We start from the raw sequence: 21,646 nt of genomic DNA, 5'->3' as shown, positions 1-21,646 counted from the left end.
TTTTTCCTAGATAGTCAACCCCCAAATTTGAATCATTAATTTCAGGGTAAGAGCTAGCTCGTCTCCAAGCTCGTGGTTGCATGTATACTTACATAAAGATGCTTCTACTAAATTTGTGGTTTAGTAAAATGTTGTGGTTTGGTTAAATGTTGTGGGCCAAAAAGTAGAATGCATCAAATTTATGGTTTGGCTCGTGGTTGCATGTATACTTCTACTAAGACCTCCCCTAATGCAAAGGTGCTTAGATGAGCTGCTAAGTATATTAAATGCCTTAACAACTTAAGTCCACAATGCAAAGGTGCTAAGCTTTTGGGTGCTAAGCTTCGTACATTTAATTCGTTGTACACTTAGAATCATGCTTCCACCTAGGTGCACGTGCTTAGCACTGTTTCTTCCTGGGATCACCATACTACTCTCTCTCTCTTCTTAACTAGCATGCCACATCATATTTTTTACTTAGTTGGCAACCTTAGCACCTGTACAAGGTGGAGCATTGGGAGGGGCCTAAATTTATGGTTTGGTTAAATGTTGTGGGCCAAAAAGTAGAATGCACCAAATTTATGGTTTGGCTCGTGGTTGCATGTATACTTACATAAAGATGCTTCTACTAAATTTGTGGTTTGGTCAAATGTTGTGGGCCAAAAAGTAGAATGCACACAAATATTTATGGTTTGGTTAAATGTTGTGGGCCAAAAAGTAGAATGCACCAAATTTATGGTTTGACTCGTGGTTGCATGTATACTTACATAAAGATGCTTTTACTAAATTTGTAGTTTGGTTAAATGTTGTGAGCCAAAAAGTAGAATGCATCAAATTTATGGTTTGGTTAAATGTTGTGGGCCAAAAAGAAGTTGCCGCTTCAGTAAAAAATGTTTGTGTATTTCTCAAAAAAAAAGTAAAATGTTTGTGTGCCAAGAACATGAAAACGCCGTCCGTGGGGATCGAACCCACGGCCACGTGGTTAAAAGCCACGCGCTCTACCACTGAGCTAGGACGGCTAATGTGATTGAATTTATTCCATATAGTACATAAACATAAACAAGTTTCCCATTTGTTCATCACAACTACACGAGAGAAGCATAGACCCACAGATATGTGATACAGCACAAAAGGTGGTATCTTCACGTGACCAGACATAATCCCATATATTGATATATACCTAACACTAAGTACCATAGAGTTCTTTTTTCGATCAAAGGGGAGCACCCCGGGCTCCATTTTCATAGAAAACGAAACCAAACACGCATACAGGTCTTCTGGTAACGACACCAGGTCTCAAACAGTGACAAAGGATGGCAACACGCTGCCACTAGCAAAGATATTCTACCCCCTACTAGTAGTCTACTGGAGTAGCAAAGATAATAAAAGATATAATATACCATAGAGTTCTTCCGTATTATTGATCCGTCGACGTTAGCACCGGCTGGGCTGGCCACACGTACGAAGCAGTCACAGCGCTGCAAGAGAGCGAGAGCAAGCTGCGGTCGTCTCCCTCCCCTGGTTACATCGACATCGCACACATGGTTAGTTTGTTTCAGGTACATCCATTCCTCTTCCGTGCCCCTCCTCACTCTACGCGAGGGGAACGATGGGCATCTTCCCGCCGTACATCTCCGGGAGCTGGCCGTCCTCCATCTCCCGCCGCAGCGTCTCCTCCAAGCTCTTGTCGTCCACGAACACGAACTGCACCGGTCAATCGAGACGACGCAATGCAATTAGCCAGGATTTGACTTCTCAGCAAACATTCATCAGCCAGCTCAACCGGTAAACATGCTCCAAAACACAAGAAAAATAATCGACAACAGAGACGAGAAACATGCATGAACCACTGGTATCTTCTTGGGCAGCGAGGTTAATTACCTTGTCCCTGGTGTTGGCGTCGATGAAGGGCTGAACCACCTTCCACGCCTTCATGAACAGGTAGGGCACATGGATCATCAGCGCCTTGCCCAGCCTCTCCGGGTAGTAGCTCTGCAGGATCTCGATGGCCGCGATGTAGGCGCGGACGTCGCAGTTGGCGTACCCCCACCCCTTTAGATCCACGACGCACAGAAACTTCTCCTGCCCTCTAGGGATCCTACAACAATTCGATTCCAATGTCATGCTAAACTCTGCCACAAATCATGCTGATCAACAGACATGTGGGTGTGGTAATGAACGCGCTACCTGGCACACATGGCGTCGAACAAGTAGACAATATAGCCTGTAGGAAGGAGAAGAAAATTATATCAATGGGCGCTCCAAATGTTTTTGTATTGAATACATCATGTCATGGTTTCATTCTTCAAAAAAGTAAATATTTAGCTTTGTCCTAAGTTAAGGTTTAAACAACTTTGATCAAGTTTATTGAAATATATATATCAATGTCTACAATATTACATTATTCTGTTATAGTTCCATCACAAAACATGTTTTTGTACTTTCTTATTGGATGTTATAGGTATTAGCGCATTTTAAAATATAATTTTTGTCAAACATCCAGAAGTTTGACTTTGGATAAGTCTAAACTTCAATTAACTAGGATTGGAGGAATCAATTGGGTCTCATAGTAATAGAGTCTGTTTTGACCAGTTGATTCAGCCCACCTGCAAGTCTAAACTTCAATCATGAGAGTGAAGGTGAGATGTGAACGTACGCTTGAAGCCGGCCATGTCGCGGGTGGCCGAGAAGTGCTTGGCGGGGAAGGCGAGCATGACGGGGCGGCCGGCGCGGTCGGTGCCGGCCATGTAGGTCATCTCGTGCGACAGCTCCGTCCGCACCAGCTCCGCCGGCATGACGCCGCCGGGCACGGCCTCCCGCCTCCACGCCACGAACTTGAGCAGCATCGCCGAGGCCTTGCCGACGACATGGCCGCGCGCCCGCAGGAACCTCCGGAGCGTCAGGTTGTCCACCTCCTGCACGCGTCGTGATCAGTCTATGTTCGGTCCGGTGGATCATTGAATTACTGAACTGAATCAATTAAATTACTGCTGAGATGTTCTAGCTGCACGCGCCATGTGCGCTGGTGATTCGGGCATATTCGATCCGTTGTAATACTATATCCTTGCTCGAATAATTATCGTGGCCATGCTTCACGTGGCCACGACTTTGCCTTTGCTAGCTAGAGAGAGGTGCACCCGTTCCCATCACTTGTGCTGGAGTATTTGCTTATTCGGTCAACGAGCAATTTGTTAGGAAGAATCTCCATCAGCTAGCTTAATCAATTGATTTTTCCATACAACCAACTGCTAACAAGATGTTATCTGGTGACTGGTGACAGCGTCAGTAGCACTGTACGCATCACTGGGCAATTAGAGTGACATGTTACCGGCCATAAAATACTACAGTAATACAGTCTGTTGTTTGTGTTCTGCTCCCAAAGGCCAGGAGAAGGCCAGAGTGGCAGACTAGGAACAGCAAGGAAACGGCAGCATCCCCATGGTCATGAAGAACAGTTGAGTTGGATCGACCGGCCGGGCAAAAGAAACAACAAGAACAGGGCCGGGGACGGGGATTTTCGGCTGGTTGCAGAATCAGATCGACCACCGTGAGACGTCCCGCGAAAGGAAGACGACGAAGGAGAACGAGTGTTTATTATCGACGGAGCTACCGAAGATGAAGGAGCGTACCTTGACATGCGGGTCCTGGGCTTCCGCCATGGCCCTCAGCTCGGCGACCTTGAGCCACTCCCCTTCCCCTGCGTCCCCCTCTCCTCCCACGCTGCTCGCCATCGATCTCCTCTCCTCCCCGGTCCCGTCCTTCTTACTGGTACTCTGACTCTGTGAGTACTTGTGGAGCGCGGGACGGAGGAGTCTCTGCCTCTCTGGTCTCCCTGACTGCAGAGAAGCTAGCTGTATAGACGCCACGTGATTGGCTAGGTGTTACTTATTGTTTGGCCGGGTGGAATATAAGCGAGATGCGGAGATGGGAGTGGTGCAATGGTTCTTCGTTCCTTCTCCTCGTCGTGGCGTGGGTTGCATTTGACTGCGTTCCCTTTTCCGTGGAGTACGCAAGTGTTGACTTCTGGTAGGCCGGCTGCTATTGGACGGACTGGTGTCCACAAAACTTCCATCTCGTTGTAGCGTCTTTTTCGACGGAGGATGAATTTTATCGGCTCAAATAAGCATGGAAAGCACAGATCCAACCTCTACAAGAAAAAAAAATGAAGCATAAAAAATAATGATCGACGAAATATGAGGGGGATTTTGTTGGAATTTTGTAATGGGCACATGGCAAAGTTGGGGATTTTTTTTTCTTTGAACAGATGTCAAATTTAGGAATTTTCCATGAACACATGGCAAAGTTTAGGAATTTTGCTCCTTAAAACACATGATAAATATATCTCTAATAGAGAGAAATGGGGAGTGGAGCTGCGGTGTATGGTGGCTAAGAGGACAAGGTCGTACTAAAGAGGTCGTTCGCACGAGAACTCGCATCGGGCAAAAGATGGTGTCGGCTGACATGACGCGCTCCATCGCTTTGGGATTCGTGTTGGCCATCCGACAGCGAGCAAGTTCTTCATTGAGAATCGTCAAAAAAACTGACGTCAGCTAGTATATAACATTTCTCTAAGTTAATGGATTAATGACGCATTTCACTCTCACATTTAAGTCCAGTGTCCTCAAGTAATGGGGTAAATTGAATGTTTTCTTAAATAATACTACCTCTCTCTTAGTTTACAGGGCATGCGCGTGCCTCTAGGTCGTCAATTTGACCAACCTAATACAAGTCATATATTATAAAAAATATAACAATATAAACTTCAGATGTTCTATTTTCAAACCGTATAATTTTTATGTTATATAATTTATATTAAGGTAATAAAATTGGTAATTTAGATATACGCGCAGGACTTGTAAACTGAAACGGAGGTAGTACTACGAATATCCTATCAACAAGACTCGGGTCCAAATTCTGTCGTGTTTAAAATGCCATTAATCCCTTACCATATCGCACCGCTGAAAGGAATGCTTTCTGTCAGAAAATACCTTACCATAAAGACGGTAACAGTGCGAGCTCTCTCCCCCAATTACATCTAACATACAAGAGACCCTGTCCTGTTTGTTTCGGTGCTACCTAGTCGTCGGTGAGGGGGGCAACGGGCAGCTTCCCGCCGTACATCTCCGGCACCTGGCTCTCGTCCATCTCCCGCCGCAGCGCCCCCTCCAGGCTCTTGTTGTCCACGAACACGAACTTGTCCCTGGTGTTGGTGTCGATGAAGGGGTACACCATCTTCCAGGCCTTCATGAAGATGTAGGGCACGTGGACCATGAGCGCCTTGCCCAGCCGCTCCGGGTAGTAGCTCTGCATGATCTCGATGGCCGCCACGTACGCGCGCACGTCGCAGTTGGCGTACCCCCACCCCTTGAGGTCCACCACGACGATGAACTTGTCCTGCCCCCGTGGGATCCTCGAGCAGACACTGTCCAGCAGGTACACAACGAGCCCTGCACCGGATGAAGGTAACCAAGCTCATCAAGCTCCATCGTCGATCGTTAGCAAGCGAAGATCGGAGGCCATGGGGGTGAAGGCGGGGTCGATGTGCGTACGCTTGAAGCCGGCCATGTCCCGGTTGGCGGAGAAGTGCTTGGCCGGGAAGGCGAGCAGGACGGGGCGGCCTGCGCGGTCGACCCCGCCCATGGAGGCCAACTCGCGCGACGGCTCCGCCCGCACCAGCTCCGCCGGCATGACGGCGCCGACGCCCCCCGGCACGGCCTCCCGCCTCCACGCCATGAACTTGAGCAGCATCGCCGAGGCCTTGCCCACGTCGTGGCCACGCGCGCGCAGGAACCTCCGGAGCGTCAGGTTGTCCACCTCCTGCACGTACGCGTCAGTATATTCGATCAGGTAAAATACTGAATGGAATTAACTAAGTTAATACTGTACTGAGTTCTTCTAGCTGCGAGCATTGACCTCCAAAGAATCTACAAAGGTTTACTAACCTTTCAAACTAAGGCCATGTTTGATTCATAAGTTGTAGGACTTTTTTTAGTCCCAACTTATAAGTCCCACATCCCTAAAAAATCTCTACCTGTTTGGTTCCTGGGACTTATAAGTCTCTATAAGATCATATTACAATTATAAGTCTCTATAAGTCCCTTCTTGAAAGTCTTATTTCATAAGTCCTAAATGCCCACTTTAAGTCCCTATAAGTCCCTCCTGTTTGGTTTAGATGGGATTCATAGGGACTTTTTTTAAGTCCCTAGGCCAATAAATCCCTGGAAACAAACACCCTATAAGAGTCTCTATCCCCTAAATTTAAGTGGGGTGAACCCTCACCCCTCTCTATTACCAATCACAATCATCCACATCAGTTTATATGTAATTTTTTTAAGTAAACCTTTGTAGATGTAGTATTACTCTGCGCCACGTGTCTCGGTGATTCGAGCTTATTCGATCCGCTGTATGCTTACTTGGATAGTTATCGTGAGTGATACTATCACGATTGGGGCAACCTTCCCTAGAACTATCTCTTTACATTTTTTTTGTCAAAGCCTACCAATTTTGCGCTAACTTTTTGCTAAAACATACTCCTTCGAGTTGGGTACGGGTTTGGGCATCTTAGAATCGTTTATGACATGCTGGCCCCACTTGTCAGGGCTAACACGGCATAAAATGTCAACTCCGTTAACTTTGACCGTTATTCAGCCACTATTATAGGTGGGACCCATGTCGGCATCAACCATTTTCTCTCTCGAAACATTTTATCTATGGGAAATTTCCTCGGGCAGCTTGTAGACGACAGCGCCGTGGGCATTCTCCACTGCGAGGCTGACCTTGCTGACGTGTCTGGCCTCTTCGGATCAAGTCACGGTGATCTTGAAGTTGCAGCTGCCCAGCACCATCGCGAACCGCACCAACATCTCACCGGCGTACCATTGCCGGGCCAAGGCGACTGCATGCCTGCTAGACACCTTCATCGCTTGGCCGCGGGCGGGGTTGACGACCAACCAGCTCAGCTCGACCTCCGCCGAAGAGAACGCAACCGCCACCGGCGCCAGCTTCTTGTAATCCATGACCTCGACGCAGAGCTGTGAGCTAAGGAACCATGGCAGTGACACGGTCATCTCCACCACATGGGACAACACGAGGCCTGTAATACACGTCCACCATGGAGACGCTCTTCGCAGGGATGCCCTCGGCGCCAAGCTCCCTGACATCCGGGCCCGGGAAAGGGGAAGCGTCCGCGAAGAGTCGACGCAGTGGCACCGCGAAGAGGAACCCGTGCTGGCCCACGAGGGACGGCCACCCTGCGAGGCAGAGCACGCGCCACGTGTTCGGGGCTGGAGGCAGCCGGGGTAGAGATTCATCGTAAAGCTACGTAAGAGTTGGTTTGGCATGCTCTGATTGGAAGAGAAAATGGCACGGCCCCATCCCGCAAAAATCAAGGGGGGAAGAGAGAATTATATTAGGAAGATTACGTAAGGTTACGTAGTGGATACGTAGATGTAGGATTATTGCTAAACCTAGCCTCGCCTCCTGCATCCGTGCGAGCGGTTGGTTAACCGAACGCACAAACTGAAAGTGCTTCGCCTAGTGCGTGCGCGCGAGCGCCCCCCTCCACCCCCCTCCTTGAAAATAGCGTGTGGGTCCCACATGTCATAACGGTCAACATTACAATGCAGCTCAATGGGGTTGACTTTGTGGCTTTGTGCTACGTCGGTCCTAAAGGGTGGGCCATATATGTCATAACCACCATTGAGCTGACAAAATACGATAGTTTGAGGTCAATCGGCCATCAACAAAATACGATAGTTTTTAGAAGAAAAAAACAACACAAAATTGGTAAGTTTTGGCAAAAAAAATTGGAAGTGGTAGTTCTGGGAAAAAAAGTTGTCTCAACTGTGATAGTTTTTGCCTATTTACTCGAAAAACAGTAGGGTCGGCGCGGCGCCCTTGCTTCACGTGGCCACATGGCTCTGCTAGCTAAAGTTGAGCTACGAGTACGATACGCCTGTTCCCATCACTTTTTCTGGAGCATCTGGTTGTTCAGTTAAGGATCAATTTGTTAAGATGAATCCCCCATGATCTGTTCATACAACGAACTGCTACCGAGATGCTCTGTATACCTTATTTTTTTGCGGGCAAACTTGAAGAGCTTTATTCAACAAAAACAGCCCTGGGACAGTCAGCCGTGAGGCTACTGTTCAGAAAACTGGGTGTAACATGTAGCCAATTCTCGGACACATCTGGAGTGCAAGCAAACTTCGCACAGAGGTAAGCCGGGAGGTTAGCAGTACAAATTACATGCTGAAAGGAAAAAAGAAATAGACTGAGGTATACGCTCTCCTATTTCATCTAAAAGAGACGCTACATCGAGCGTGACAGTCACCTAGTGTGCCAGAGATTAACTAGCTCCAGGCAATCTGACTCCACGGTCACATGACTAAAACCGTGGATGCTTGCTAGACGAACGCCATCACAGAAGGATAAGGTCTCTATGATTAGCGGGTCGGTAACATCCTCGTAAGGCTTGCTCCATGCAGCAATAAACGACGAAGCAGAACGAGCAACGCCGTCCACGGTCCACCCCTCCCTTCCACAGATCAGAAAAGATGGCATCGTGTGTATCGATTTTGATAATTCCATCATCAAGCGGACGCCACCCAAACCCAGGCAGAATTTTTGCATGATCACGAGGTAGTTCAAGCAGGGCAGGGAGTTCCTCCGTATACCTTATTGACCAATGAAAGTGACAGGTTACCAGCCGTATAACGTACTCATATATGCTACCGATACTTTCGTCTCGGTATCAAAAAAAGAAAATCGGTTGTTTGCGTTCTGCTCGCAACCTACTAAAATTAAGAGGCCGTTCGGAATCTCTCCTCTCCGTAACTCCTGAGCGAAGCAGAGCGGCATACAGTGAAATTTTGATGAGCGGCCAAATGGGTGCTTCACCTGCTCTGCTCCTGAGAAAGGAGCGGAGCATTGCCGAACACAGCTTAAGCATGCAAAGCGGCCGGGGATTTCTGGTTAGTTGCATATCGATCGCCGGTGACAAACCGTCGAGCGTGCATACGCATCCACAGTCCATCTCTCGAAAGGAGGACGTACGACAGCGACGAAGATGAAGGAAGGAGCGTACCTTGACATGCGGGTCCTGGGCTCCCGCCATGGCCCTCAGCTCGGCGACCTTGAGCCACTCCCCTTCCCCGGCATCTCCCCCCACGCTGCTCGCCATCGGTCTCCTCTCCTCCCGGCTCCTGTCCTTCTAACTGGCACCGTGAGCACTCGTATAGCGGGGAGTCTGTGCCTGTCTCGTCACTGGCTGTGCAGGAGGAGAAATGCAGGATAGAAAGGGAGTGGCAAGCTACTACTAGTATGCACACGTGTTTGACCGGTGGAATATAAGCCAGAGGAGAGTATGCAGTGATTCTCCGTTCCTCTGCTTGTCGTGGCGTCGGGTGCATTTGTTTTCCTGCGTTCCATTCTCGTGGAGATTTTTGTAGCACGGATGCAAGTTTGACTTCTCGTAAGCCGGCTGCTATTGGTCTTGTTTCCGAAGAACTTTCGTCTCGTTCCAACATAGTTAATATTATTCCCTCTGTAAAGTAGTGATCAAAATGCTAAATTAATTTTTTTGAAATTATTTACCCCACATTGTTCATGGCAGGTAGCACTTCGTGGAAGCCCGGTCACACCGCATTACTTTATTACTTCTTCCGTGTTGATCTAAATGCTCTTATATTTCTTTACGGGGAGAGTGCTTCACATTGTGTACCGAGAACTGCAACTATTCGATATTTAGTTACACAATGTGTAAATATAAGCACTAATACGTTCCGTAGATTGTAGATGTACATAACATGAGATAGACAACATATACTCACTAAACTTTGTGAAACATCTTCAAACATATTAGCGGTGTGACAAGGACGTAAACGTTGTACAACATCACCGACTACGCCGACTTCCATCACATCTGGTGTGACGCGAACGTAAACGCCTCATCATGCACTCCCCTCATCGACTTCTAACCTCTAAAAATATCCTTTAGTAAATATGCAAGGGCGTGCGGGGGGGGGGGGGGGGGGGGGGGGGGGGGGGGGGGGATGGGTTGCAGGAAAATGTTTGCGCGGTGATGCGGAAAGAGTGTTGTGAGCAGTTCATGCAGCTCCCTGAGCAGTCATGATGCCTGGCCATCAATACTGTCGTTCATGCCATTATTTTGCATCATCATCATCAACAATAACAACAACAATACTCGTGGGGTGTGGGCACCTTCAAGCTACCTCAACAACAATACCCGTCGGGCCAGGGCTCCATCCAACCTCCATTTGAGGCAATAAGGATGTTTGTCTTGCAAACACTACCGGCGGTGTGCGGTGCGTATGTCTCACAATATCGCTCCACCATCACCGACTCATTTGGTGGCATTGTTGGTAACTGACTAGAGCTGTAATACTAGATAGATTGTTCGCCGTTGATCAGTTGATGGTTCGATTGATGTAGTGGCGACAAATAAAGTGTCATGCACTACCGTGTGCAAACCGGACCTGTACTAGTTTTAATTTGGAAATAAAAGACAAGCATATTTCTTATCTGCATATGGTTTCTTTGTTTGAGTGCACTCAAGTCCATGTTGATATGTTCACACTAACAATACTATTATGCATTAACTAGCTATTTATGTAGTGTAGTAATCTATTATTTGTGTAGTGTAGCAATTTGAACATAACATAATTGTTGCGAAACTTGGATAAATTTTGAAGTACTATTAAAGGAGTGAGGACAAACCACAAATAACTCTTTAATAGTGTCCTTCCGTATTTTGAACTTCTTGCATGATTTTCATTTTGTTCTAAATAGTAATATTGTCTCGTTGTTATCAATGAGGTGCACGGCATATTTTTATTTTTATTTAGGAGAGACTAATTGCTTTTCAGTGAATTTCATCAATCATCACTACAACATATAGTGATATCTATGACGAAATGACTTGACGAGAAAAAAATAGGCATGTATATGTGCACCAAAAATGCTAGATGTATGGGGTTTTACATGCTCCTATGGGCTCCTTCCTAACCAACTAAACATTGCCCCCCCCCCTCGATTTTCAGGTGGGTGGGGCCCCTCACTCCCCTTAATCCAATCACGATTTGCCACCTGAAACTCACCCCGTAAAACCCTGTAACTGTCCCTCGGTATAGCATTACTGTATGTGTACTTCCAGGAGAGGTTGACACAATCTATGACGGAACCTAAAAAACGGACATAGAACTGTAACCAACTCTGTCATATAAGTTAAGCGGGCCATGTGTGGGCACTTCTATGACAATTTCAGCACCATCAATGATGAATTTTCGACCGCCATGGAAGTAGGCCACATCCATGACGTCATGTTCTGTCATACAATGAGAACTATATTTTTGATTGGTTTGGTCAATTTCATCTGGTAATGCCTTGGGTTCCTTAGCCTCACAATTCATGAACCAAATGTTGCCTACATGGCACCATCGATGGGACCCACCGGTCAGATTTGACGTCAACAGGTGCTAATCGATCGTTCAGTGTTTTTGCCAAACTGTCAGCACAATACTTATGGGTTTCTAAAAAAACACGTAAACTGGTGGTTTTTGATTTAGGGTCCATGAATGTGGTGGTTTCCTGCAATTTACTCCCTGACCGGTCAGGGATGACTTCATTAATTTGAAAGCGCTTTGTCTCGAGCCTTCTTTCTAAAAAACGGATTTGATGAGAAATTATCCTACAAAACAGACAGTGACGGTGCGAGCTAGTAGCGTATCTCTCCCCCAATTACATCTACAGGAGACCATTGTTTGTCTCGGTACTAGGTACATGGATCGATCGTACGTTGTAGCTAGCTAATCGTCGGTGAGGGGGACAGTGGGCAGCTTCCCGCCGTACATCTCCGGCACCTGGCTCTCGTCCATCTCCCGCCGCAGAGTCTCCTCCAAGTTCTTGTCGTCCACGAACACGAACTGCATGCGCGCGCAAACAGTTAAGCAAGCAGAAGCAGAGCAACGTTGGCATTTTTACTACTAGTAATTGTTTGAACATGGATACACGCACCTTGTCCCTGGTGTTGGTGTCGATGAAGGGGTAGACCATCTTCCAGGCCTTCATGAAGATGTAGGGCACGTGGACCATGAGCGCCTTGCCCAGCCGCTCCGGGTAGTAGCCCTGCATGATCTCGATGGCGGCGATGTAGGCGCGCACGTCGGAGTTGGGGTACCCCCACCCCTTGAGGTCCACGATGCACATGAACTTGTCCTGCCCCCGCGGGATCCTGGCACTGATCCTGTCCAGCAGGTACACGACAAGTCCTGCAAAAAAGAGTCGAAAATGCATGATATGATCAAGTTTCATTGCATTGGCAGATAGCTTGGGATCATCTGCAGCATGTGCGTGCACGCACGCTTGTGCTCCGCCATGTCGCGGTCGGCGGACAAGTGCCTGGCGGGGAAGACGAGCAGGACGGGGCGGCCGGCGCGGTCGACGCCGCCCATGCGGGCCTTGTCCTGCGACAGCTCCGTCCGCACCAGATCGGCCGGCATCACGCCGCCGACGCCGCCCGGCACGGCCTCCCGCCTCCACGCCACGAACTTGAGCAGCATCGCCGAGGCCTTGCCCACGTCGTGGTCGCGCGCGCGCAGGAACCTCCGCAGCGTCATGTTGTCCACCTCCTGCAGTTCAGCACCAGAATTACTTGCTTCCACGGGTTTGCCATTCTAAAGCAGCTGTCAGGCCTACATTAGCAGACCGTTTTCTGAAACTAAAGAAGCCAGTTTATATTGCAATCTTTAACTCTTCCATTCGTCTAAGATTCAACCCTGAACTGTCAAAAGTAGCTATGAATCAACCGTCACCTTTCCTCAAACTGATTTTCTCTAAGTAGCCCTGATTTGGGCCGATTGACCGACCAGCTGGCATCCCAGGCAGCAGCTACATAAGCAAACCCACTAAATTTACATTTTCAGCCCATTTTTTAGACCAAAAAAAGAATGAAAGAGTCCAATTTTTTTTGAAAAATCCTGTAAAATCAATACTAATTTTATGATCATTCTGGGGAAGTTTCACACATTGTCCCAAACAGATTTCAAAATACATTTCCGCTCCCTTTTTTGTTCAAATTTTGAGGGCATTCTTAATTCTGTTAGGCAAAAATATTCGAAGAACTTCTCAGAATGATCAATATATTAGTGTTGGGTTTACAGTATTTTTAAAAAGAAATCTACACACTAGTATAATTTTGGTCAAAAATTTACAGTAATGTAGTGATCATTCTGGGAAAGTTTCTTACAGTTCTGAAAAAACACTTACATTACATTTTCAGTTTCTTTTTTGGTCAAATTTTATGGGAATTCTTAATTCTGTTCAGCAAAAATGTTTGAAACTTTCCAGAATGGTCACTATATTAGTGTTGATTTTATAATATTTTCAATTTTGTATTGAGACTTTCATTTTTTGGTCAAACTTTTACCCAAAAGGGGCTTAAAATGCAATTTAAGTGTATTTTTAAATATGTGTAGATATATAAGAGAAGTGTGAAATTTTTCCAGAATGATCACTATATGAATGGTGATTTCGCGACATTTTTTCAATTCTTTTTGGACAGTTTTTGGGTCAAAATTTGACCGGAAAGGGGCTGAAAATATAATTTAAGTGTATTATAAATTCTGTTTGGAAAAATAGGTGAAACTTCCCAAAATGCTCACTATATTAGTGTTGATTTTAGAAAATAGATTTAATTTTTGCTGGACACTTGTAATTTTTTGTCAAAATGTAACCAAACAATTGCTGAAAATGTAATTTAATTATATTTTTAAATATGTTTGAAAAATTATGAACAGTTCCTAGAATGATCACTATATTTGTGCTGATTTTTACAGAATCTGTTTAATAAAAATCTGGACACATTCTTTTTTTTGTCAAAATTTAATTCAAGGGGAGGTGGCCGGTCAACAGGTCAAAACAATTCCTACTCAATGAAAACCGGATTGAGTAGAGGGGAGGGTTGATTCCCAGCCAATTTTGATAGTTAGGGTTGAATCTTGGACAAATGAAAGAGTCAAGTGTTGTAGTATGGATTCCTCTCAAACTAAAAATGCATGCAATTTGGAAAATGTGGTAATTTTGCTCGAGACTGATGTTGGATATAGATTCAAAAGGTTAAAATCATTGACTTGGAAAAACAAATTCCCAATCAACCGAGAAGTTTCAGTGCCGCAAGTACTGCGTAAAGTACTTCTGGTCCTCATAAATCTCAGGTCGGCCTTCCATGATATTGTAAGATACTCCCTCTGTCTCATAATATAAAAACGTTTTTGACACTAATATAGTGCAAAAAACGTTCTTATATTATGGGACGGAGGGAGTATTTAATTTACAATCTTGCTCGTTTGGACACTTTTGACACCTACATCGATCGATTAATGCACAAATCCTCGAAGCATCTCAGCTGCTCAGCCCCAGCTAATGCATCATGGTTTATTTTAGCTAGATCAACCGTGTTCACTTGGTCAATCGAAGAAAGCTTGTTTACCCTTTTTTTTCGTGATCGAGCATATTCCGTTGTGATGGAAAAAAGATAATTGCATCTATAGTCCTTGTAGTCGCTGGCGACGTCCAACTTGGTCCTGAAACTTGCGTATTGCTTCAATACGGTCTCGGTACATGAAAATACGTGGTCAATACGGCCTCTAAGGTTGAAACAACAGTCCTGACTGTACACGTTGCATACGTATATCGTATTTGCGTAGGTAACACGTGAGCTGAGAAAAAAAAACGCAAGCCGCCTGAACAAAACGTGGGCCGTGACGTCTGTATATGGCCCATATGACAGTGGACAGTGAAAAAAGCGGGAAAAAGGGAAAAATAGCGCGGGCTCTGGTATTCTAACCTGCACACCGTGGCACATATCTGCGCGAGCAAGCCACCGGGACAAGCGCGTAATCTATTATATGACGTGATGCGTACTGCATTAGTATGTGCGTTCTTGGCTTTTAAAAAAATCGTGAATTTATAAAATGTTCATGAGTTTTCTTTAAACGTTCGTCGACTAAAAAAATGTTCAAGATTAAAAATAATGGTTCGTTTCTACAAAATATGTCCACAATTTTATAAAAAATATTCAAAACAATGTACAGGAATATAAAAAGTGCGAACAGAATTTGAAGAATGCATGCAGCCAAGTTTCGAACCCGCGACCCCCAGCAAAAAATTGCGCGCGGAAGTCACCACACTAAGGGCATTGTAGGGACAAAATCATGATGAACTGCTTTATATATAAACATCATTGTCCATTCCGCTATAGCAGGCCCAGACACATTTTTTGAAAACGCGTGTGCTAGCGAATTAAGCTGGCAGTAGTATTTTTATTTTTGCGAAAACAGTAGTATTTTTTTGCGCATGGTTTTAAACCATAGTTTCTTTTCTTTTTATTTTTTCTTTTCCTCCTTTTCTGTTTAGTATAAATTGTAAAATAATGTTTAAAGTATTCAACATTTGTTAACGCTTTCAAAACTAGTTCAGAATTTTTTTAACGAATCAGATTTTACGAAAATAGTTTGAAGTTTCAAATTTTGGTCACAGTATAAAAAAACTATTAGAAGTTTTGAAAAATGTTTTCATTTGCATTTTTTAATTTTCGGATTTTCAAATTGTTCCCGGTTATAAATTCTTCTTCTGAATTTTAAATTTTCTACAGCAATACAAAAAAATTCCCCCTTTTCTAAAAAATGATCCAGAATTTAAAATAATGTTAGTGTTTTTGATGAATATTTTTTCAAGAAGTCCTTTTTCATGTATTCATCTTTTTTGTATCTGTCACATACAAGCACATATATTGATGAAATATTGCACAGTGATATTGTGCTACTATACAATTTTGAAAATGTTGTGCATATACATACAATTATGGAATTTTTTAGGTAGTAAAAATCCATTTGTTTACTGAAAATGCGAATATTTTTAAAATGATGATTTTTGTTAAAAATTTGTGACTATGTTTTGAATTCACGAGCATTTTTTGAAATTGCGTACATTGTTTTAGAACTCGTCAACAAGTTTTTATGCATAGGCGAACATTTCTTGAAATTTTGGAACAAATTTTCGTATTCTGAAACAGTTTTTGTTTGCGACGGACCTTTTTTGGAATTTTTAAAAATTCCCGTACATTGTTTCAAATATATTTTTACAAAATCATGGACATTCCTTTTAGATACGAACCTTTATTTTTTTTAGCTAGAACATTTTTTGAATCGATGAACGCATTAAAAAAACTCATAAACATTCTATAAATTCACAATTTTTTCTAAAAGACAAGAACGCACATACTAATAAATTTTGCATCCCGTTACGTACAATATCATGTGCTTGTTACGGTGGCTTGCTCGCGCAAGTATGTGCTACGGTGTGCGTGTTCGAATCCCAGGGGCTGCCCCTTTTTCCCTCTTATTTCTTGGCCCACTGACAGACGTCATGGCCCACGTTTTGTTCTGGTGGGTTGCTTTTTTTTCTTGGCCCACATGTCTCCTACGTAAATACGACATACGTATGCAATGTGTAGAGCTAGGACTGTTGTTTCAATCTCAGGGATCATATTGACCACGTATTTTCATGCATCGAGACCGTATTAAAGCAATACGCAAGTTGCAGGACTAAGTTGGACGTCGCCAACAACTACGAGGACTATAGATGCAATTATCTCTGATGGAAAACTATAAGGGCCATGCTTCAGGTGGCCTGGTAGATGTGAGGTGGTACACAGCCTGCTATACCTGGCCATGGGAAGCCCGACCCGGCTCGAAAAAGCCCGACCCGGCCTGGCCCGACGCTGCTCCCGGGCCGGGCTCGGGCCTAGATTTTGAGCCCGATGGCCGGGCCCGTCATTTTTGCACTTTTCTGAAAGTCGGGCCAGGCTGGCCCGGAGCCCGGCGAGCTTTTATATGTTCGGGCCGGGCTTGGGCCCAAAAAACAGGCCCGGTGGCCGGGCCGGGCCGGGCCCGGGCCTAGGTTTTTTGCGCCGGGCTTGGCGAGGCCCGGCCCGGCCCGAGGTATGGCCAGGTATACAGCCTGCTCATATCTTCTTTTACCAGTAGTATATGATTAGTCAACGATATTGATCAGTTTGTTAACCCATCAGCTAGCTTAGTGCCTGTTCGGCAGGCCTCCGCTCCACAGCTCAGCTCCTGGAGGTGCGGGAGGAGCTGCGGAGTGGCACCGAACGCTGACTCCATGCCTCTCCCAACGCGGAGCGGAGCGGCTTGTAGGCCACTTTTTCAGAGCTGCAAAAGTGCCGCTCCGTGCGCTTCGTTTTTGGATGGAGCTGGGAGTTGGAAAGCGGGGAGTGGACGCCTGCCAAACATGGCCTTAGTCTAATTTATCCATGCCATGATCCCAGAGATCTCAACGAGTAGTTATGTTGCTATAGCTACCGGTTGACTTCTCTTTACTATTCTTACAAAAAAGTAATTATATTATTTCCACCGTTTTTAAATATAAGTTTTTTAGAGATTTTAACGAAGATTATATGCAGATGTATATAGGCATATTTTAGAGTGTAGATTTAATCATTTAGCTTCGTATGTAGTCCACATTAAAATCTTTAAAAAGATTTATATTTAGAAATAGAGTACTACGACACCAACATTTTAGCGGTACATGTCATGGGTAAAGTCCAAGTGTATTTGGTATCATATTAGCATTAATAGATGTCCCTTCAGCAGTATATGTTGCTGTAGAAGGGGGGCAAGTTGCCGCTCTAAACTAACTAATTAATACTACTACTTCTGTAGTATAGCAGTGTAGCTGTACCCTAGACGGTGGAAACATGAAAACTGACCGGTCACGAGGAACAGATCGACGAGGCCGGGCGGGGAAAGCAAACCAGACCACTAGATCAATTGCACATTTCTTTAGTAACTACGGTTAATTGCGCATCATCGACAGTAAACTAAGACAGCAGAGAAATCCTCTCGTAAAGCAGAGCATCAAAGAAGAAGTTTTTTTTGTGGGAAATCAAAGAAGAATTAACAGTTAATCGACGATTCATCTGTCAAAGAGCTATCGGCTGCGTGTGTACCTTGACATGCGGGTCCTGGGCCTCCGCCATGGCCTTCAGCTCGGCCACCTTGAGCCACTCCCCTTCCCCTGCGTCCCCTCCTCCTTCCACGCTGCTCGCCATCGATCTCCCTCTTCAACGAGAGGCAGGCTGGGGTGCAGCCTACTGGCAAGGTGAGTGAGCAAGGTTGGAGGGCGGAGGAGTAGCCGGAGGGGAGAAAGATCTCAACTCGAATAGTAGAGCAGGGGGATAGGGAAGGAGGCGAATAGATGTTATCGGAGGGAGACCGGTGGGATATTGGGAGCGAGAGGTGTGCAGTGCAGGGATTCTTCATTTCTCCGTCTTGTTATCTCGTGGGCTTAATTTGTTTTCTTGCGTTCTTTTCTCTTCCAGTAGTCAGCACTCAGCAATGGCGACGGCTCTGGTCTATTCATTGTTTAGGGCCAGGGCGTTCCCTGTCCATAATATTTGGCGCCAGGACTTCCTCAACAATATTTGGCGTGCGGACCAACCTGTGGTTGGATAGTTAGAGGGATTATGGTATCCTCAGCCCATCAGGATTCAAGTCCTGTCGCTCACATTTATTTTCTAAATTTATTTTAGAATTTTCGATGATGCGCATTTAGTGGGTGGAGACGTTTCCGTCGACGGCAAGGTACCTACGGTGGCTTCGTAAATTCCAAGATGATATGTTGGCTCAGTCTTTCGGAGATGCTCATAGGGATAGAGTGTGTGTGTGCGCGCGTTCATAGGGATGAGTGTATACACGTGTATATGAGCGCTTGCGTCTGTACCGTATTAAAAAAACAAAGAGAAGCGTAAATATTTTTGAAAAAAATGAAAATTATATACTTTTCAATTGCCCCGGTAATGGTCACCGTGAGATGGCGACGCAAAGTCGATCGACCCCACTTTTTGTTGCCTCTTCATGAATGATTGTTGTTCTTTTCTTTTTTGATAAATAAAGGAGATATATTAATATCAAGATAGTACCAAATACATCCAGGCTCTGCAACAACATAATGCTTAGATTAAGTCCAAACATCAAGGATACACACAGTCAAAGTAAAATGAAGACACCGCCGAAGCAAATAGAAATCCGCAGCAGCAAGAGCACGACCAGTGGTGATGACACGTAGACTTCGAAGAAGGTTCTCCAAAACGACGCCTTCAGAAAGGTAACAGTGCACAAACACCGTTCTCGTCCGGCCTGTGCGACTGGCAGAAACGTCTTACCCTAGCTTGGGCGTCGTGTTGCATGTTATATAGCAGGGGCGCAATAACCCTGACAACGCATAAATGATTTGGTTGAGAGGATACATCTTGGAGAGAAAGAAAGAGGAGGAGATAGGTTTAGTTACAACAAGAAGATCTAGTCTAAACTACCTCCTGAACTTATCTCATGCGCAAGATATCCTCTACCTAAACCATACGTGACAGAATATATGCACCTGGTTTAACACCCTCCCTTAATTACAACTTAGTTAAGTTGAGATTAGATCTGAAGTTTTCAAAACTCCGTACAGGCAACGCCTTGGTGAATCCATCTGCCAGTTGGTCCTGGGAGTGTATAAACCGAATATCAAGTTCTTTCTGAGCAACTCTTTCTCTCAAAAAATGGAAATCAATTTCAATATGCTTTGTTCTGGCATGGAAGACTGGGTTTGCAGATAAATAGGTTGCACCAAGATTGTCACACCATAAACAAGAAGCTTGTTGGACTTTTACACCTAACTCCTTTAACATAGATTGGACCCATATGATTTCTGTTGTGGCATTTGCTAATGCCTTGTATTCTGCCTCTGTGCTTGACCTAGAGACAGTAGCCTGCTTTCGTGCACACCATGATATCAAATTAGGTCCAAAGAAAACTGCAAACCCACCAGTTGATCTTCTGTCATCCAGACATCCTGCCCAATCAGAGTCAGAGAAGGCACTGACAACAGTAGAGGGTGATCTATTGAAGTTTAAGCCAACACCCAAAGTGTTCTTGACATATCTTACTATACGTTTAGCAGCAATCAAATGAACAGTAGTGGGTGCATGAAGGAATTGACATACTTTGTTGACAGCAAAAGAAATGCCAGGCCTAGTAAGAGTGAGATACTGCAAAGCTCCTACCATACTCCTATATTTTGTGCTGTCCTCTTGACTTAGTAGTGTTCCTTCTGTAAGAGACAATTTTTCTGAGCTAGATAAAGGAGTGGATGAGGGTTTACAACCTTGCAAGCCAGCCTTTTTTACTAGATCAATTGCATACTTTTCCTGAGAGAGATGCAATCCATCCTTGTGTCTCTTCACCTCAATTCCAAGAAAGAAATACAAGTCTCCAAGATCCTTCAAGGCAAACTCTGCACCCAAGTCTCTCAACAGTCCTTGAATTGCTTCATTAGATGAGCTTGTCACAATGATATCATCAACATAAATGAAAACAAACATGCATGTGTTGGACTTGTTGTAAATGAACAATGAGGTGTCAGATTTAGAAGGAACAAAACCGAGTGCTTGCATTTTATGGCAGAGACGGGAATACCAGGCTCTTGGGGCTTGCTTCAACCCATACAATGCTTTATCAAGTTTGCAGACATGAGTGGGAGCACTTTTATTTTCAAACCCAGGAGGTTGTTTCATATATACCTCCTCTTCCAGAACACCATGGAGGAACACGTTCTGTACATCAAGTTGTCTGAGACTCAACCCCTGGAAATAGCAATGGACAAGACAAGACGAATAGTAGCAAATTTTACTACTGGACTAAAGGTGTCTTCATAGTCTATACCATTTTGCTGTTTGAAGCCTTTTGCAACCAGCCTAGCCTTGTACCGATCAATGGTTCCATCGGATTTTCTTTTAATCCTAAATACTCACTTGCAGTCAATTAAATTTTTACCTTGCTGTGGAGGAACCAAGTGCCATGTGTTATTTTTCTTAAGTGTTATGTACTCTTCAGTCATGGCTTTCTTCCATTTTTCATCACCAAGGGCCTCTTGAACTATTGTAGGTTCACCTGTAGAGCAAATCATTCCATACTTGGTTATGTGCTTGTAATTGACAGGTTTCGTTACCCCTTTATGTAGACGTGTATGCCGAGGTGACGAAGTGAGCAATTCTGTGGCCACAGAGGATCCCGTAGGCAGCACAGAAGTATCAGCCGCAGCAGATCTCGAGGAGAGATTCTCTGCGTCCGCCGCGTGAGGATTTTCTGCGTCCAATAGCCGCGCCTCTGTACTGGCCTGATCCACAGAAGATCCCGACCTGTGGGCCGGCCCATCATTCTCCAATGATGGCGAATCTGATCCAGAGTCCACGCCTGTTGGGCGTGCAGGCGGATCCACACGGGAGTCCGCGCCTGTCGGGTGCACAGGGGATTGACGCGAGATTCTGTGCCTGTACTGTGGCCCACATCGGTGGAGCCGATTGGGCCTCGCCTCCCGTAGCAGACAGGCTGGCCGCCGAATCGGGTGTCGCCTGCACCAGCGGCACGCTGCCACATGTCAGATGATGGTTGGCACGAGGCTGGGGCCGCATCACGGCGAGTGGGAGGACACCGCGTGTCGCCAGCGGGATCAGAGGCAGCGGCGCGTGCGCCTGGTCCGCCTGGTCCGTCTGCGGCAACATATCCCGAGGAGGATCGGATTCTTT

At 45.3% G+C, this 21,646-nt stretch overlaps 3 protein-coding genes and 1 non-coding gene across 4 annotated transcripts; all 4 read right to left on the bottom strand.

Moving 5' to 3' along the window:
• Positions 1-926: 926 nt before the first annotated feature.
• TRNAK-UUU lies at positions 927-998 on the bottom strand. The gene has a single exon. It is a non-coding gene; the product is annotated as a tRNA-Lys (tRNA).
• On the bottom strand, positions 990-3,884 carry LOC125545820 (phosphatidylinositol transfer protein 3-like). The gene is made up of 5 exons (XM_048709855.1): positions 3,609-3,884; positions 2,636-2,894; positions 2,167-2,203; positions 1,861-2,077; positions 990-1,683 (listed from the first exon to the last, which is right to left on the bottom strand). The coding sequence occupies exons 1-5, from the start codon at positions 3,708-3,710 to the stop codon at positions 1,573-1,575; spliced, it is 726 nt and encodes a 241-aa protein (XP_048565812.1). The 5' UTR covers positions 3,711-3,884; the 3' UTR covers positions 990-1,572.
• A 996-nt stretch (positions 3,885-4,880) lies between these two features.
• Positions 4,881-9,281, bottom strand: LOC125545819 (phosphatidylinositol transfer protein 3-like). The gene is made up of 3 exons (XM_048709854.1): positions 9,065-9,281; positions 5,529-5,796; positions 4,881-5,426 (listed from the first exon to the last, which is right to left on the bottom strand). Exons 1-3 carry the CDS (start codon positions 9,158-9,160, stop codon positions 5,056-5,058), a joined length of 735 nt encoding a protein of 244 aa, XP_048565811.1. The 5' UTR covers positions 9,161-9,281; the 3' UTR covers positions 4,881-5,055.
• Positions 9,282-11,651: 2,370 nt separating this feature from the next.
• On the bottom strand, positions 11,652-18,333 carry LOC125545818 (phosphatidylinositol transfer protein PDR16-like). The gene is made up of 4 exons (XM_048709853.1): positions 18,026-18,333; positions 12,359-12,626; positions 12,013-12,266; positions 11,652-11,921 (listed from the first exon to the last, which is right to left on the bottom strand). The coding sequence occupies exons 1-4, from the start codon at positions 18,125-18,127 to the stop codon at positions 11,805-11,807; spliced, it is 741 nt and encodes a 246-aa protein (XP_048565810.1). The 5' UTR covers positions 18,128-18,333; the 3' UTR covers positions 11,652-11,804.
• Between the last annotated feature and the right edge of the window lie 3,313 nt (positions 18,334-21,646).

The sequence above is a fragment of the Triticum urartu genome, chromosome 3 (genome assembly GCF_003073215.2).
Source record: "Triticum urartu cultivar G1812 chromosome 3, Tu2.1, whole genome shotgun sequence".
Taxonomy (NCBI): domain Eukaryota; kingdom Viridiplantae; phylum Streptophyta; class Magnoliopsida; order Poales; family Poaceae; genus Triticum; species Triticum urartu.
The sequence above is the reverse complement of the archived record's forward strand: the minus strand, read 5'-3'. Positions and strand labels throughout refer to the sequence as shown.

Bases quoted from the DNA above. Each gene is read 5' to 3' on its own strand.
- LOC125545820 (XM_048709855.1), bottom strand. From the start codon at position 3,710: ATGGCGAGCAGCGTGGGAGGAGAGGGGGACGCAGGGGAAGGGGAGTGG. The intron at 2,895-3,608 runs GTACGCTCCTTC...CGACGCGTGCAG, and splicing joins CCCAGGACCCGCATGTCAAG to GAGGTGGACAACCTGACGCT. The intron at 2,204-2,635 runs GTACGTTCACAT...TCCTTCCTACAG, and splicing joins CGACATGGCCGGCTTCAAGC to GCTATATTGTCTACTTGTTC.
- LOC125545819 (XM_048709854.1), bottom strand. From the start codon at position 9,160: ATGGCGAGCAGCGTGGGGGGAGATGCCGGGGAAGGGGAGTGGCTCAAG. The intron at 5,797-9,064 runs GTACGCTCCTTC...GCGTACGTGCAG, and splicing joins CCCAGGACCCGCATGTCAAG to GAGGTGGACAACCTGACGCT. The intron at 5,427-5,528 runs GTACGCACATCG...CATCCGGTGCAG, and splicing joins GGACATGGCCGGCTTCAAGC to GGCTCGTTGTGTACCTGCTG.
- LOC125545818 (XM_048709853.1), bottom strand. From the start codon at position 18,127: ATGGCGAGCAGCGTGGAAGGAGGAGGGGACGCAGGGGAAGGGGAGTGG. The intron at 12,627-18,025 runs GTACACACGCAG...GCTGAACTGCAG, and splicing joins CCCAGGACCCGCATGTCAAG to GAGGTGGACAACATGACGCT. The intron at 11,922-12,012 runs GTGCGTGTATCC...GCGCGCATGCAG, and splicing joins ACACCAACACCAGGGACAAG to TTCGTGTTCGTGGACGACAA.